Raw genomic sequence first — 19,301 nt, 5'->3', positions numbered from 1 at the left:
AGAACCAGACAGAATTAGTGAGTTTGGTTTAAAGTTCTCATACTGATCAACCTGACTTCTCCAGCAACCCCACAGCCTATTTCTGAATTTTTCATTTAGTCATTTAGTTGTGTGAACTGACAGTTACTGATTGATTTTTCTTTCCATTAGACAGCCTCGTCTCTTCTTTTGACCCCTCTCACTTTAATACCAATAAAACGCATATTTCTATCTTGATAATAATGTCAGAAATATCTTTTTTTTCCTAACTGGCAAGAGGAAATTGCCCACTGAAATGTGAAAAAGTCAAATATATGTTGAAATTGATGTCTTGTTAAAGGCCTTGCTCTTATCTGACCTGTGACAAAATGTTGTTGAACGGTAACTCAGAACTTTTAATGAATCCCCATTAGACTGCAAAAAAGATGACCTGAAGAACTTGCACACTGTCTAATGGCTATTAATATTATGGTTCCTGTAATTCATTGATGGCCAACCAGCTATATTTGACAGGCCTCACACATGGATCCTGACTACTGAAGGGCTGAAACTTAGATTTGATATTGGTGATAACCAAAACATATTTTAATAAAATAAAGATAACTGGAAATAAAGTTTAACCTGTTTGCAATATACCATAGTGGATTGTCCAACCAATTGCTCAATGAAGGATCTTTGTATTTATTTTAACAGAATGCATGTGAATACATTTACTTTATATTCATGCATGTGATTTTGTAGGATCCATAAAACCTGTCAAGGTAGCAAACAAGAGTTTCCCTCTGATATCTTAGCATAGGGACTAATAATTATGATAGCAGGAGCACATTCAGATAAAAGTTCACTTGCCGGTATCCACTGCTATAACTTCATCCCTTTGTACCATAACTGTATGACTATATAAATTACATAATTACACAATACACAATACGGACTGCTTGGAACCTGCGGTTTCCCAAATAAGGGGTTGTCCACCATACCTTAACATTAGTTAAAGGTATTCTGTAATTTTTTACAAAATGCATAATTTAACAGTGCTCTTCTAGTAGAATCCTGCATTGAATCAGTTTTTCAAAAGAGCAAACATATATTTTTATATTTGATTTTGAAATTAGACATGGGGCGAGCCAGGTTCTTAATTTCTCAGGTGCCCTCATCCATGTGACTTGTGCTCTGATAAACTTCAGTCACTCCTACTAGTAGTAGACATAAAAATAGCACTCAGTATTAAAACACCCAAACCTGAATACAACTCCACTGAGTAGGAGAAACAATAGCTTGTCTGAAAGCAGTTTCTGATTTTCTGACTTTCTGACATAATGACCTGAGATAGCTGCCTACATACCAATATAACTAAACTAAAACTTATACACGTATTGGTTCAAGAATAACTATGTAACTATGTAACAGAATATTAAATGGTAAAATTAATTACTTGCAATGTACACAGTGTAATTTAGTCATAAAAACGACACCATATAAATGGTGAATCCCTTTAAACTCCCAGTTCACTTGTTAGGCAACACCACTGTTACTGAACCCCCATGTAGCCCATGGCTGCATGATAACGTAGTTTAAAAATTAAACAATTCTAGTAGGATTGTATATTAAAATGTATTTATGCTAGCATAGTTAAAATAAAGTACAAGGAACTAATTATTGCATATAAAAAGCAAATTTGTCAAAAATATAGAATTGTTTCTTTAAATGGGTAACTTCAGTTAGAATATAGACTTTATATCCAGTGCTTGACCCACTTGCTTTTTCCACTTTTGTTTTGCTTTTTTCTTACTTATCCATCCAGTACATCCCAAAAAATATTTCAATAAATTCCCATTCATTAGCGTTAGGATGCTTATGGCTGTGCAACTGAGACATACAAGCATATACACACAGATCCAGAAGTAGAAACAAGCATCCTTTTACAGGAAAGATAAAGCATGGTTATTGCTTCAAAGGAAGTAAAGGGGGAGAAACTGGAGAAGGAGGAAATGGAGAAGAAGAGAATGACACCCTAGGAGAGTGAAGGAGAGGAAGAAGAAGCCAATGACACATGGAAATTGGGGAATTGGGAGGAGGAGATCATTGGAAATGCAAAAGGGGAAAGAATGGCACATGAGAGGGTGGAAACAAGACAGAGTGGATTATGAGGAAGGGGAAAGAAAAGAGAAAAGCACATTGTGAGAGGGGGGAAGCAAAAGTGGTCATTTTGCAGACTAATTAATTATTTATTCTTCCCTGTCATCTCCTGCTTGCAACATTCCTTAACATCATGTGCACTCAGGCACAGTATGCTGGCAAGGCAGGTGGCTTTAAATTCCCTCTAGCTTTTCCATCTTTTCACGATTGCTTGTCTTTATACTATAAACAAGGCTTTACTGCCTTAAAGAAAGAAGGATCAAATTAGAGTGCAACTCACAATGAAAACCAGTGTGCAGCACATAGAGTACATAGGAGGCCACCATAATAAATCCACTGGAAGCCTACCTGTACATGCTTCTAAAACTGTCACAGTGGACCATACTGTAAATAAAAGGGGCAGTTAGACAATGGGCAACAAAGTAGAGAAAAGGATATATAAGACATGAACAATTTTGAGAAATGCATAAAAAGAAAATGAAGTAGTAAATGTAGTAGTAGTAAATGCATAAAAAGTAAATGAAGAATATGAATGATGTAGAAGGAGTATAGGTCACAAAACACAGAGAACAAGGGCAGAGCATAAGGATTAAGTCAAACAAATAGGAATATAAGCACAAGAGAAAAGAGAAGTGTAAGTGTAGGAAAGATGAAGGTAAAGGATAGTACAAGAGGTAAACTATAACATAAGGAGAGCATAATAGGATGGGGAAAAAATTAATAAAGATAGAAAAGCATAGAGTTGAAAGGTAAGGATGATGGAGAAGAATGGAATGGAAGGTGAAAGAAAATATAAAAACAGAAGGAAAAAAAACAGTGAAGTGCATGGAAGGGCAGGAGAACAAAGAAGTTAAATGGAGACTAAATAAATTGTTTGTCACATGTACATGTATGGGGGTACATTTAGATGGTACATTTAAGTGCCTAATGGACACTGTCATGATGCCTTGAATTGCAGGCCCTGAGTTTTTTTCTCTTATGCCTCATGGTGTGTGGAATTATATTGCATATTTCCAAAGTATTGTTGCTTGTGGGTGTGCATATTATGCATGGTGCTAGATTATTCTGCATTTTGCCTTAAAATGCAGAAATGTTAAAATGCAGGAATGTCATACAATTTTCATACACAAAAACTACTTATCTTTTTATATAGCAAAACATTTTATTTGACTGGGTCCACTACTTCTACAGTTATCCCTGTACCATCTAATGGCTGCCATGGTGGGCTGCCATGCTGTATCACTGCATACAAGAATGCCCCTATATACGCAACTACTGTATATGGGATTATGAAGTAAAACTGGAAGGATTCACCCTGGTCCAGGAACCCACAATAAACAGTTAAAAATGTGGTTTTGTGCCTAAAAGTTTAAAATAATTGCTATGAATGTATTAACTTATCCCACATGCATACGATATGTAACAAGACTAGTGCAGGAGAACCATTTATTAACACGTTGCAACCAGCACAAAATTAATACAGATTCACTTATGAACTTTAATAGCTTTGTTCACAGATGGTTGATAAATAACATTTTCAGCCTGGTGGTACAATGATTAGTATTTCATCTTGTAGCTCTGGGGTCCTGTGTTCAACCATAACAGCATTTGCAAGAAGTTTGTATGTTCTCCCTGTCCTTTGGGTATTGCTGTTCCCTCCTATATCCTAGAAACACACAGGCAGATTAATGAATGAAATTGACCATAATGTGTTTGTGCATTGTAGTGACCTCAATTTGTAACTCCACTGGGGCAGGGACAGATGTTAAGTCATATTATTATTATTGTAATCCTCTATTTATATATATTGCCAACACGTTTGAATAGAGACGGAACTAGGTGGGGGCGGGCCCTGGTGCGGGCCGTGCAGCCTGGCCCTGCCCCGCCCCCTTGTCCATGTGGCTGCAGCCGACTCCAGTGGACGCGTGACTGCCGGGGGCCCTGCGGGGGTGAGGGCCCTGGCCCAATTGCACCCCCTGCTCCCCCCGTAGTTATGCCACTGGTCGTTGCTGATACAGTTTTGCAGCGAAATTATTACAATTTCTCTGAAAAAAAAAACCTGCTGAGAAAAACGCCCATTGACTCCAATGCATTTGATGCAATTAAAAACATGGAGCAAAAAAAACAGCCATTGACTCCAATGTTAAATTTCACCATCTTTTTCCGTGGCTTCACAAATATTGATAGGACAGTTTTTTTTTGTCACTAGTGCTTAACATACACACACAAGCATAATTTTTATTAGGAGCCAATTAAAATCAAGTGTGTTTTTGAAATATAGGAGGAAACTGGAGTACCCATCGAGACAGGGAGGACAACAAAAGTGCAAAGATCAAAATTGCTGTGGCTTTATTCAAAAAAGGTTCTTGAGCCTATACAAGCTAAATGCTCTTTACAACTTGTGCCTAGTTAAGCCTGCTTTCATGAACTACATGCAATTGTGCACAAGGTGAAAATACAGGGTACATGGATGCAAGAGAGCTCCATTATTTATTTTTAGTAGTTTTTTACTTATTTATCTTCTTCGTCTAAATCTTTCCAGCTTTCAAAAGGGGGTCACTGACCGCGTCTAGAAAACAAATGCTCTGTAAGGCTACAAATATATTGTTTTTGCTACTTTTTATTACTCATATTTCTATTCAGGCACTCTCTTATTCATATTCCAGTCTCTTATTCAAATCAATGCATGGCTACTAAGGTCATTTGGACCCTATCAACCAGATTGCTGAAATTGCAAATTCACAGCTGCTAAATACAATGCTAAATAACTTTTAATAAACATGGGCAACGGACAGCCGTTCAAGCACAGGAGACACTGCAGATAACAGATAATTCCTGGAGAATCCAATTGTATACTACAGAGCTTATCTGTTATCGTCTGTCTATACTGTGCCTTTTCTCCTTTTTTTTTAGTTTTGAATGGCTGCCCCATGGCTACACAGCAGCTTGTTTATATAAACTATAGTAGACTTTCTGAAGGAATCATACTAGTTTTACCAGAGCAGCACACATCATTAGACTGGGGGGCCCAGGGCCCATCGGGCTACTGCCTCAGGCCCCCCGCCTAGGGCCCCCCAGGCACAAAGCAGCCTCTGGCCCCCTGCACCTACCTTAATTTTCGTTCAGCTGTGCCGGGGGCCAGGGAGGGAAGTTGGAAGCCGATTCCGCGATAGGACTGGGTCTGGGCCAGAAGGGTTCCACCAGGCCAGTCCAACACTGGCAGCACATCACTACATTATATTGTTCTTATTTTAAAACACTTTCATTTGTTGGTGTTACTTTTTTTTTTTTAATGTAGCTTTTTATTGAGTTTCAAAAGAAAACAATACACATAAATGCAATAAAGGGAAAGTAAAATAAAATATAAAAGCATAGTATAGAGGAAAGAATAGAGGGGGGGTTTGGGGGGGGTATGCATTCCTAGGATACCTGAAGCGGAGGATCAACGTAAACCAGCCTGAGTCTGACAGAGGACCATTTCTCCCAATTCCTATAAAATTTCGCTGCACTAGACGTAGCCAAGGCAGCCAATTTCTCATATTGATAATGAATGTCCACTTCCTTGATAATCTGCCGAACCGTGGGAACCGTGACGGACTTCCATTGCCTTGCAATCAATTGCCTAACCGCAAAGATCAGATGGTGCACGGTTGTGCACAACTCCTTCGGAACGTTTGGATCCAGAAGGCCCAGGAGAACAGTTTCTGGGGTAAACTTTATTTGTAGGTTCAACTGAGTGTTGCAATAGGCCTCCAATCGTTGCCACAACTGCTGAAGCTTAGGGCATCCCCACCAGATATGGAGCATATCACCTTTCTGGTGACATCCCCTCCAGCACATATTAGGTACAGTCCTGTAAATGCGGTGGAGTTTACTGGGGGTCATATACCAATCATACAATATTTTCCTAGAAGTCTCCAGGTGAGAAATACATTTAGAAACTGTGGTAGGGATAGTAAATATATGCAACCAGTCGTCCTCAGACAAAGATATGCTCAATCTCTGCTCCCACTTGAGGATTGTGGAAGTGCTCTTAATCTCAACAGAAGGCTGCAGTGTTCTATACCAAAGTGATATTCCTCCTTTCAGAGGTGTTAGGGTAGTTAGCCAGCGTTCCAACACAGTTGGTTTCCTCAGCGGGATACAGCCAGTTGACCCTAAATAATGTCTTATCTGCAGATATTGGTAAAACACCATTTTCGGAAGGAGCAATTGTCGTTGTAGCTCCTCAAAAGACAAAAGTTGACCTTTTTTGGTAAGATAGTGAATGGGAGCTAATTGGAAGTCACCCCAATGGGTTAGATTGAGATCCGGAATGAGTAGTTCCATTGTTGCAATTGGTGCAATGGGAGACACGTGCAAAGAGGTGTTAAAGTATTTTTTGTGGTTCTGCCACATGCCCAGCGAGTGGGTGACAGTTGGAGGAACTTTTTGCGGATTAATATAAGAGAGTGGCGTCTGGGTGCCCATAATCTGTGGAAGTAAAAGCGGGGAGACAGAGTTTTGTTCGATTTGAACCCACCGTTTCTCCATATCTAGTGTCATCCATGCCTTTAGTTGATCAAGAGTCACCGCTTTGTAATAGCTCAATATATTAGGGGCATTGAGACCCCCCTTGCGTTTTGACAATTGTATAATTTTCTGTGCAACTCTAGGTTTTTGGTTCGCCCACAAAAAGGAATTGAAGAGTGACTGCAGTTTCATAATATAGGTAGGTGGTACATGTACAGACATAGTTCTAAACACATACAAAACCTTTGGCAATGCCAACATTTTTAAAGCTTGCAGCCGTCCCAACCAAGACAAAAATTGGCACTTCCATGTTTTGACATCAGCAGATAATTCCTTAATCGTTGAAGGTGTTTGTTAAATGTGGGAGTAATAGTGGGGAATACGTCTTATAGTATAAATGCGTGAGCCCATCTGGCCCAGGGGCCTTATTACTTGGAAATGATGCTATAGCTTTCGAGACCTCCAATTCAGTTATAGGATTTTTAAGCTGTTCCCAATGAGTCTGAGTAAGTCGGGGTAGCTGAATGGAATCTAGGAAATCATCTATGCGTTGTAAAGTGGGTTGAGGAGTAGCAGGGTCGTCAGCTATATTGTAAAGAGTTGTATAAAATTCAGCAAATCTATTCCCTATTGCTCTTGGGTCATAAATGGGGTTGTTGCGGTTATCTCTAATCATGTGAATAAGTTTTTTGGCCTGACTAGTGCGTAGTTGGTTAGCCAAAAGCGTAGATGCTCTATTGCCCATCCTGTAATGAGTGGCTTTAATAAACGTCAATTTACTTTGAATTTGTACCATCGCTAAATTTTGAAGCTCCCTTCTAGTATCTGCAATCAAGACTGCAGTAGATTGATCAGGTGATTGTTTATGGTTTTGTTCCAAACTATATAGTTTGTACAAAAGTGTGCGATATGGCATAATCTTATCTCTTTTGTATTTAGAGCCCAACTTAATGAAAAGCCCTCTCAAATAAGCCTTATGGGCATTCCATACACTAAAGGTACTACATTGACCATTATCGTTAAGTTCAAAATACTCCTGTATAGCCTTAGAGATTATCTCTTTAAATACAAGTCTGGTGATCAGTAAAGGGTTAAGTCTCCATTGGGCCCTAGAAGATCTCTGCACCTGGTCTGCTACGGATAACAGCACAGGGGCATGAAATCAGACCAATATGGGACTGTGCGATGTAGTCTAGCATATCCTTCTGAACAAGGATCAGATCAATCCTCGAGTAGGACAAATGCACATGGGAATAAAATGTATAGTCCCTTTCCCCAGGATGATAAAGTCTCCATGAATCATAAAGCCCATATTTTTGTAAAAGGCTGTGGAATGAGGAGAGTTTCAGCTTATGTCGGCCCTTAGGAGTACCCGATCTATCCAATACAGGATCAGGGGCAAGGTTGAAATCTCCACCTAAAATCAAGGACCCATGTTTCAAAGAGATTATCTTATGCAATACCTTTCTAAGAAATGTAAGTTGAGAGGAATTTGGGGAGTAGATATTGACCAAAGTATAAGGTTTCTGATTAATGTAGCAATTCAACACAATACAATGACCATTAGGGTCCACATGGTGACTCTCATATGTATAAGCTAAGGAAGAGCTTATCATTATTGCAACACCTGCTTTTTTCATAGATGCTGGGGCAGAATAGAATATACTATACAATTTGTTTTTCGGAACACATGTAGTAGAAGGAGTAAAGTGCGTCTCCTGAACAAACACAATATCAGCCCGCTGCTGTTTGGCTTCATACAATAAAGAGGATCTCTTATAAGGGCTGTTCAGACCCTTAGCATTAACAGTTAAAACATTAAACGCCATCATAAATATAATGTCGGTTGCATAAAGTCACACATAGAGAGTCACCAGCGAACCCAGTTAGCATAACACCACAAAGCATATACAATTTCCTAAGGAACGCATACCCAAGAAGAAGGGGGGAAAGGAGAAGAGAGAAAACAATAGTATAAACATACAGAAAAGAAAAAAACATTATAATTATAAAGGTGGATACTTCCACTGAACCGTGGGGCCTACTGCCAGCAAATGGCCCACAGGGTAAAGTCTGTATCAGGGGGTTAACCAAGCAAACAGTAACTTATTCCAATATACTTATCACAGCTCCCGGGAGATATGATGAAAACAGTAAGTAGAACTTGCAGTAAAGGGATCAAAGACCAGAAACAGAACTTCATCCCTCTTTTCCTACAGGCGGTAGATGAGGTATCGGCTTTAAACCCCAAGTGCGGAGTTGTGTACACCCTTGCGCTGGAGTTAGGATGGTGGTGGTAGCTCCGTCTTTCATGATCACCAGTCGCAAAGGAAAACCCCACCTGTAGGGGATATTGTGCTGCCGAAGTATGGAAGTCGTTTCTTGAAATTCCCTCCTGGCTTGTAGAGTCATTGGAGACAAATCGGTGAACAACTCTATGTTCTTATATCTCTCAGGCCTGGATTCTGAATTCCTAGCCGTTTTCAGCAGGAGATCCTTTACGTGAAAAAAATGCAATCTGGCAACCGTATCCCTGGGTGCGGATTGGGGTGCATTCTTAGGTTTATACAGTCGGTGGATCCGATCAATAAGTAGAAAGTTACGTTCCACTTCAGGTAACATAGTACGTAGGAAGTCCATAAAGAACTCTTGTAACTGAGCGGGTAATATCTGCTCAGGGATGCCTCTGATTCGCACATTATTACGCCTGGATCTGTCTTCCATATCCATTAACTTGCGCTTAATGTCAACAATGGCCTCCTCCGACTTATGAGTCTCATCCACCAAACTATTGTGCGCACTCACCATTTCCTCCATCTTGTCCTCCAAGTGGCCCGTTCTATTTCCCAAGGCAGTAAGTTCGGACTTGAGCTCCTTGAGCATGTTTTTAAAGTCCATTTGCAGGTCTGCCCGAAAGGTAGAAAGCATATCTTTAATATGCTGTGCAGCGGGAGAGGATCGGAGTGGTGTGGAGGGAATAAGCTTCGCTGCGCCTGGAGAGCTGTGCTGCGACGCTGATTCCTCAGAGTGCGTTTCAGCGCCATCTTGGATGGGATCCAGCTCTGGCTTTTTATTATAGAAAGAGGTGAGTTTGAGCGGAGAAAGGTTCTTAATTTAGGATAATGAAGCTTATATTATTTTTTTTTATATTTATTTGATAGTTTCCCTTTAAGCAGAGCACTAGTCGTATCTCTGTAAAGTGCTACATAATATGCTGGTTCCGTATAAATAAAGATTACTAATAATTTACCCTGTACAATATAAATATGGATTCATAATCATTATTACATGAGATAACAGGAAATGTTTTGATACTTACTGTGTCTGTTCACTAAGCGAAAGCAAAAAAAGAAGAAGAAGAAGAAGAAGAAAATGGTATCAGAAAAGTAGTAAAACGAGCTCTGATTGGCTTTAGTAAATGTTGCTGTTCTATTAAACTTTAAAGGATGAAATTGGAACAAGAGTTTGAAAATGCCTGTGGCTCAGCACATGAAAATATTATTTATAATGTCCAATAAACATACTGTATATACAAGCTCTAGACATAACATTGGGGGAGCTAACAAATGTTATGCAGATACACAGGTATTGTAAGTGTAAATAGCATTCTTCTTCACCAGTGGAATTTAGGGTTTGAAAAGAAATTATTCAAATGTGTGAGGTTACACTGTACCATTAAGATGATATTCATATAAGTAGTGCTGCACAACAAGGTGGTTATTTATTTAAGGTGAGGTTGTTTTTTCCCTGAAAAGCTGCTAAAAGTTTGAATCCGAATATACTCCAGCAAAAGGTCATGTAGAAGTCAATGGCAGAGTTGTTAGTTTATTTGCGGTAAAAAAAAAACTCACAAACATAAAAAAAACTCGACCTTGGATAAATAACCCCCTAAATTGTACAGATGAGGAGCAATACAGTAATAAACTAATACATAATATTATCAATTAAATATTTTATTAGTAATATGATATTTATCTAGAATGCTTGGGATTTTTAAAAATTAGAAGAATTTACTTAAAATGTATTCTAGGGGAGCTGGCCTTCCTGTAATTAAGAGCTTTCTGGATAATAGATTTTTGATAAGGGGTCCAACATCTGTATATACTATATGTAAAATAACAGTCACAAGAGGAAGAGATACAAGAAGAAGGAGGTCCCTGTCCATAGAACTTTCTATCTAATTGTAGGATAGCATGGTTTTTTTCCCAAAAGCAAATGCTTATTGAAGCCAACTAAGTTTAGGGGAGTACTTCAGTTTTCTAATATTAAACCAGAAATAATGAGTTTTTTATTTGGTCATTTTCATTTTCCATTTTTCACCGTTTTTAAAATGTTTAAAAAAATGTATTTGTATATATATTGTATATATATATCAATATATATATATATATATATATATATAGATACATATACATTTAGAAAGTTTCGCACTCATAGTACTAAAAAAAGACTTTCTCAAAGTTTGTTCAATACTTTTATTAGATTTGTGCGTACAATTTGAAAATGGCATTTTGTAAAGGTGAACTGCTTATTGTCCTAAGGCACTGTTTATTTTGGGTCTATAAATGATTTTTAATTTAACCTAAAAGGAGAAAACCCTAGGGAAGATTCTATACAAATATAAATCAATCTGTGTAGAAAAAGCCATGGGCATACATTTAACTGAATATTTGCATAAACCCTATTACTAGCTAGGATTAATAATTAATAATTAATAATTGATTCCCAGGTGCGGATGAGTCTGGATAAAGCAGACCATTTTCCTCTGTGTGTTAAATTAATAGACTACAAGCAATAATTCATGTGTGTGAGACTTGCCATACAAGATTAAGCATGAATAATGTCTTGCGTCAGTTACAACACTCAATAAAAATTCAACTATCAATTAAGTCAAAATTCAATTAAACTAAAGTTATTTATCAATGCAGAAGAGAATGAATGGATTTATAAATCACAGATTGTTTTCTCATTATGAATTGTTCTTCATTATTAATGTCATCACAATTCACAGTTCACCACGTCTGGGAAAAGACATGTAAATGTTTAAAATATCCAAAATAAATATTCAATTCTGGTTTATTAATCAGATCGTGTTTTTACATAATACTTCTAACACAAATACTACTAACCCAATTATACACCAGATTCTAATAGACACTACTTATATTGAATAAGGTCTATTAGAAGCTGGAGTATCTTTAGATAAATAAATATTTTAATAAGAATGTAGTCAGACATAAAAATGAAGGTGTTTATGTGGATAAGCATTCAAAGCTACAGTCCATAGGCATCTTCATCAGTTGTTATCAGAAAGCCTTAACTTTTCCCACAATTCCCAAGAAAGTAATCATTGTGCCTATGCTAAAAGGCATTAAGGCATTGGACCCAAAGGGCAGTGCAAGCAAACCCCAGATGCAATGAATGACCCATCAGAAGTCATTTGGATATCTTTACAATGACTTTGGGCTAATATATGATATGCCTGTTAGTAACAGGTTCCTGCCTGCTTATTAAATATTCTGCTGTTTTAAAAAGTGTTCACGTGTTCATGTTTTTTATAGATAATTCCAGCTGACATGCACAAGTACATCCACGGATTAAAGCACAAAAATCACATTTATACGGAATGCGAGTATGGTATTTAGAATATGGCAGCACGTCTCCTGAAAATCAATCTTAGTTTTCTCTGAAAGTAATAATATAGGTGCTTCATCTCTGTAAAATGAAAATCTAATAAAGCTACTTCTTCTGTGTAGAAATCACTAGCAATTTCAGCGATACAAAATACACAGCTGAGCACTTAATAAGCTGCTGGTGCATGTAATGAAATATGCATAATATCTATTTCAGATATATTGAGTGGAATTACCTAGCTGCTGCTTACAGTTAACGTTGGTTAACAATATTAAGGGCAGTTAAAATGAATTGCATAATTACTATTTTTTACCAACAGAGCAGCATTTTACAGATATTTTTTATCCGCATCAGTGCTTGCCATGGGGAACTTCCAATGTAATTTTCCTTTCCCAGCTTCAAAATAACACACACAAACACACACTAAGGTCACTTTCATCAGGAACCAATTAATCTGCCTGTTTTTAGAATGCGGGGCAAACTGGAGCACCAAGAGGAACACCACACAAACAAGGGCAAATCATACAATCTCCATGCAGATAGTTGCCTGACTCTAATCAATACCATGCATCACCATTTCTCTGCACAACACTGCTACACTATGGGGCACATTTACCTTACTCGAGTGAAGGATTATAATGAAAAATACTTCGAATTTCGAAGTATTTTTTTGGCTACTTCGACCATCAAATTGGCTACTTCGACCTTCGACTACGACTTCAAATCGAACGATTCGAACTAAAAATCATTCGACTATTCGATCATTCGATCTTCGAAGTACTGTCTCTATAAAAAAAACTTCTACTAGCTACTTCGCCAGCTAAAACCTTCCCCATAGGCTTTCTAAGTAATTTGTGATCGAAGGAAAATCGTTCGATCGATGGATTAAAATCCTTCGAATTGTTCGATTCGAAGGATTTAATTGTTCGATCGAACGTTTTTTCCTTCGAACGAAATTCAGTAAATCCTTCGACTTCTATATACGAAGTCGAAGGATTTTACTTCGATGGTTGAATATCAAGGGTTAATTAACCCTCGATATTCGACCAATAATAAATGTGCCCCTACATGATGGAAAATATCATGCAGACCTCCCAGAACCACAGAGGTGGTGTTGTAGAGATAAGAGCATTACTTCAGCATACAAGAATATGTTTCAAATCGTGCCATCAGCAAAGTAAATGCAAATTGTTCAAACTGTCTATAATTCCATTGGAAATGCATTTTCTTTGAATAAATAGCCCAAAGACTGAGGTGTTGTTTGCTCAGCACCAAAAACCGATGTTTTAAAATTATATATCTGTTGTGAACTACAAAAGGCTGGAGCCCATGGTTAACAACCAACAAGATCTAAAGACCAGAGAAACCGTGGTTAATAGATCCCATTCCTTCATCCAAGAATTAACGGACCTGCAGGATTGACATGTCTTTTTGGGACTGCAGAGGGGAAAAGCTTTGAAAAGTTTTGCTTAATAAATTTCTGCTTAGGTCTGAGGTTGTTTTTTATGATAATTGGAGTAGGAATTTTGTCAGCATTCTTACAAAACATGTAGATCTTGCAAGGCTTTTATACAGTGCCACATAAATAATCCCTAAAAGGGTTATTTAGCTTTTTATTCAGCAGCTCTCCAGTTTTCAATTTCAGCAAATCTGGTCGCTACAGTCCAAATTACCCTAGCAACCATACATTGATTTGAATGAGAGATTCGGCTATGAATAGGAGAGGACCTGAATAGAAAGGTGAGAATGGTGATAACAATCAATGTGTAGCCTTGGGAAATATTTCTTTTTAGATCAGTAACCCCCATTTGAAAACTGGAAAGAGTCAGCAGAAGAAGAAGGTGAATAATTCAAAAACTAGAAATAATAAAATGTGAAAAGTTGCTTTCCTTTCAGTGAAGAGTTTGTATGATCAGATAATGTAATAACAGATCTGATTTTTTTAAATGAAAAAGTTTATAGGCAAATTGTGGACTAATCAGTGTAACTATAGCGTAACTATAGAGGAAGCAGACCTGGGGCACAGGATCTGGTTCCTCTATAATGTAGACCCGAGAGAGCCTGAATTACCCTAGCAACCTTACATTGATTTGAATGAGAGACTCAGCTATGAATAGGAGAGGGCCTGAATAGAAAGGTGAGAAAGGTGATAACAATCAATGAGTAGCCTTACAGAATATTTATTTTTTTAGATGAGGTCAGTGACCCCCATTTGAAAGCTGGAAAGAGTCAGAAGAAGAAGGCGAATAATTCAAAAACTAGAAAGAAATTAAATATGAAGGCCAATTGAAAAGTTGCTTTCCTTTCAGTGAAAAGTCTGGATGATCGGATAATGAAAATAACAGATCTTATTTTTTTTAATTACAAAGTACAAGGTTATAGGCAAATTGTGGACATCTTAAATCAGCCTCGTAACTATAGAGGAAGCAGACCTGGAGCACAGGACCTGGTTCCTCTATAAATGTAGACATTCCCCCTCCCCGGTCACTCTCCTACCTGAAAGCGAGCAGGCAGGGAGTGAGTGAGGCACGCTAGTGAGCAGGCAGGGAAGGGAGGGCGGGTAGGGGTTGTGGTGAGTGCCAGGTCCGGCTGGCTACATATTTATACCCTATAGTTTCAACTTATTAGCATACTTTTGACTACCTAGAAGCTAAATGGAAGCTATAATTAAAAAGGTTTGAATGTAAAGAATACGCCGATATCTAAGCTAATGCTGCTAAGCTGTTCCTATTTAGTTCCTTACAACCACTCACTGTTTGCATTATGCAAAGTACAACATTGAATTTATTGCTGATTTGCATCCATTCAGAGTTGTGATGTTTGCATTACAGTAAAATACATTTTTATATGTATTTCCAAAAACAGTGTTTTCAAGTAAGACTAAAAACCCAATAAATTGTGTTATGATTCATTTCAGAGCTTACAGGCAATGCTTTACCAGAAATTCAATTAGATCTGAATGAGAAAGTGTATAGCTATGAAAATGTCTTTATCACTCAGGTTATGTCCATAATAGAATCAAATATATTCATCAAAGCAACAATTTGTTAAAAATGGTAACTTTAAAAGGAATATGAAACACCCACAGAGTATTTGGAACAGTTTTTAATGACACTCCAGACATGTTGGGTGCATAGTGTTTTGTGCCGCTCAATTTATATCTCTTTTACGTACAGCAGATATATGTTTAGTATACATCCCTTCAAAAAGAACAGAAGCTCTTCATTAACTAAGGCCCTGAAATTAAACTTACTTGGAACGGAGCGCCATTTTGTCATTGGGGCACATCCAGCGATTAGAGCTGTTTCCAATCACAGTATCTGTCATCCTTGATATTTCAGTCTCTGTTCGAAGAAAACACATTGAAAGCAGCTGTAATTTTATGTAAGACAGAAATCTAGCTTCACAGAGTATGAGAATATGGGAACTGACAAGTTCTATAATGAAAGACAGTGTTTACCCTCAGTGTTTTTCCCTAATCCTTTTAAAAAGGAGGCAGAATATAAGATTATCATTCATGACTCCACATTTCTTTTTAGTAACAGTAGTGATGTAATTTTTAATTTTTTCCCAGGTACAATTTTTATTTTAATTGTAATGCACATCAATACATAATAATTTATGTATAAAAAGGGTGCTTCAACCCCCAAAAATGTGTGCAGTACCAGAAAGATCTCTCAAGCTGCACCTTGAACATAAGCTGCAGGTCTGTATAATAACATTTCATAAAACAGCCCATAGTATGTAAAACATAATTTGATATAAATAAAGTCTTTTCATGAAAAATATATAAAGTATATGCCTTAGGATAACTCTAATGGAAACACTGGTATTTGTCCCTGTGTAAATTGGTCCTTCTGGCTCATATGAACACACAAACCAATGGTATGCATTCATGTGCCAGGTTACATCAGCCAATGAATCGACAGTGCTGTGTTTTGTTACTCACACATGTCTTCCTGTTTAGAACTGACATTCTTCCTGTCAAGTGATCAGTGAGTGACATACAAAAAGCATCACAAAATGGTGGCTTAAGGGGGAAGATGTAAAAGGGCAATATTTACAGATATATTTATGCCACTTTGATAAGATTATTTGATATGTCTCTTATTAGTTAAGTTTTCATTCACAATGTATAGTTTTCAAGCAGAGAATACTGTGCAAAGCTTGTTATCCCCACTATAGGAATAGCTTTCCTAAATTCCCATCACAACTTAGAAATCATCATCAACTGGCTAAGTTACCGTATTCACAAAATGCTTGTATTTAAAAATAAAAAACACGATTTTTATATTTGTAAAACCACTGGTTTTTACTGGTTAAAAAAACATGATTAAGTAGATAGAAGTTACCAAGTTGTGCAACAAAGAACTTCCAGTATCTCAGCTCTCCAAGTGAGAAGAATTATCTACTATTCGATGAACTCCCATTTTATTTTTACTGTATGCAGCAGTGTTTATTTTTGTGAAGTTGAAGAGGTGATTTGACAGATAAAGTCAAGCTCTACAAGTCCTGTTTGATAGACTCTCATCCAAAGGACTTTATGGTAAGAGATTTTTTAAGTGCATGAATAAGAATGAAGCTTTTCTCCTTTAGGCTTGCAGCAGGGGCGTAACTATAGAGGAAGCAGACCCTGCGGCTGGGGCCCAGGAGGTAAAGGGGCCCCATGGGCCCTAATTCATATAAACTTTCAATAAATATTGGAGAAACAAGTCAACCCCAAAACATTTTGGGGGCCTGAAAAATAATTTGCTGTGGGGCCCAGTAATATCTAGTTACGCCACTGGCTTGCAGCTTTTCCCCTAGAGATTAAATGAAGCAGCAAAAAAGCCTAAAATCTGAATCTGGCAGTAACTTATTTACACATAGCTGTTTGCTATTGTATGCGCATGAAATCACTCTGCGTGTTTCTTCAGGGACAACAGTATTCGTTTCCCAGGAGAACTGCCTAACATACCAAAGAAAACTTCAACTAGGGATGCACCAAATCGAGGATTCGGTTCGGGATTCAGCCAGGATTCTGCCTTTTTCAGCATGATTCGGATTTGGTCGAATCCTTCTGCCCAGCCGAACCAAATCTGAATTTGCTTATGCAAATTAGGAGCAGGGAGGGAAATTTGTGACTTTTTATCACAAAACAAGGAAGTAAAAAATGTTTTCCCCTTCCCAACCATAATTTGCATATGTAAATTAGGATTTGGTTTGGTATTCAGCCAAATCGTTCACAAAGGATTCGGGGGTTCGGCCGAATCCAAAATAGTGGATTCGGAGCATCCCTACCTTCAACTCCATCTTGTTCTTATTAAGTCTAGTAGTTGCGCAGTAGTTTTGCCAAAAGCTATCCCATATACATACTGTAAATAAACACAGAATATACAATATTTTTTACACAAAAACAAAATTGCCCAAATACCATGGTGATTTTTCATAAGGTACCTTGCTCAGAGGAAATACTGTTGTAGGCCAAGAGTTCTCTTCAGATTATTACCTTGCCTTGGCTTATGTTCCATAGTCTTTCTGTCTAGTTTTGACTATTGTTGAGCTTGAATTTCATAAATTCCATTCCAAGAGGCACAGAAAATACGTTTGTGTTAATCTGGACTCATTGGTATATTTCATATATTTGTAGGAAACAGTTTTCACTTTGTAAAAAAACAAAAAAAATCCCTCTATACTCCTTTAACCCCTTACCTTTATAAAAATGCTGCCATTTCTGAAAAAAACTGATTAATCCTTTACTTGGTGAAGATATTTTTTAAGAGTTTTGAGTGGGGATGCACCGAATCCAAGATTCGTTCTGGATTCAACCAGGATTCAGGCTTTTTCAGCATGATTCCGAACCCTAATTTTTGTCACAAAATATGTTAAAAAAATTACCCTGCCCACCCCTAATTTGCATATGCAAATTAGGATTTGGTTCGATAGTCGGACGAATCTTTCGCGAAGGATTCGGGGGTTCAGCCGAATTTAAAATAGTGGATTTGTTGCATTCCTAGTTTTGACTTTTTAATGAATACATACATTTTGGACACATGGTATTCATAAACAGAGTACCAAGGGTTATTTTTTTCTTCTGCAGCCGTAGGATCTTTATTTCTACATATTTGAATGCACAATAACCATTGTTACAGTGAAGAGGACAATGAGTTCATAAATATTGTGGCAGGAACCTTAGAAACATCAACAGAACAATCATGTAATATTTTACCCTGACCACAACCATGTCCAGCACCAACATTGGTGTAATTCTTCTATTGTTATTCAATTAGCTGAAGTATTAAAGTGCACTTATACCTAATCAAAGCCTAAGGAAATTCTACCCCATCTGCTTAAAGGAGACATAAAGGATACATTAAAACCCCCTCATTAATAATTTGGTGCTGGATTTACTTTGGGCAGAAAATGTATATCATCTTTATTGCAGCTTCCTATAGATCTGCTGTAGTTGCTGTCCATGTTTCAAATAGGGCTGGACTTGTCATAATGGTCCCTGCCAGAAGCCCAGTAGGAAGGGGATAGCCAATCACAGCCCTGCAGTCACACAAGCAAGGACTTCAGTCCCCTATCAGGTCAGCCTAACTACTGATTGGTCAATATCCTACAGTGCTGAGTGCTGCCGGCTCCCCTGCACAGCCTGGAAAAGAAGGCAACAAGAAATGCAACAGATGAGTTGTACTGTCAGGGCTTTTGAAGAGATTTTTAATAAATCACTCAAAACACTACTTATTTTCAGCACTTTTCCTTCTTTATAATGCACTGACACATTCTTGTTTTTCACACAATATGTCTCCTTAGAACATTTCAGTAAAGTGTCAGTTTACAAATTACTTTATACCTTTGCATCTAAGCATGATCAGCAACACTGCATTACACAATAAAATACATGCTTGTGTTACTAGTGTACAATTCAGATAAAAGTAGATGTAGGATGTATTGCAAAGGGTGCGACTGGCATTTAATCATTTTCGTATCCAGCATTACAGCTGCAAAAGTCCATCTCTGGTCCTTATTGAATTTCATCTGCATTACTTTAACAA

The 19,301-nt window shown here is 37.6% G+C and overlaps 1 protein-coding gene across 2 annotated transcripts in view; it reads right to left on the bottom strand.

The window, feature by feature from the left end:
• Window positions 1–19,301, bottom strand: part of LOC108695671 (rabphilin-3A) — a 121,231-nt gene that overhangs the window by 64,755 nt on the left and 37,175 nt on the right. Inside the window, exons 2-3 of one of the 2 annotated variants that reach the window (XM_041567838.1) lie at window positions 15,518–15,608; window positions 9,950–9,961 (exon numbers count right to left, since the gene is read on the bottom strand). In XM_041567838.1, the coding sequence (XP_041423772.1) occupies window positions 9,950–9,961; window positions 15,518–15,591 (86 nt within the window). In that variant the 5' untranslated portion in view covers window positions 15,592–15,608. The remainder of the gene's footprint in view (window positions 1–9,949; window positions 9,962–15,517; window positions 15,609–19,301) is intronic. The other variant, XM_041567840.1, reaches the window with a different exon arrangement.

This window comes from Xenopus laevis, chromosome 1L, assembly GCF_017654675.1.
Source record: "Xenopus laevis strain J_2021 chromosome 1L, Xenopus_laevis_v10.1, whole genome shotgun sequence".
Taxonomy (NCBI): Eukaryota; Metazoa; Chordata; class Amphibia; order Anura; family Pipidae; genus Xenopus; species Xenopus laevis.
Note: the sequence above shows the minus strand (reverse complement) of the source record. Positions and strands in the feature narration are given on the sequence as shown.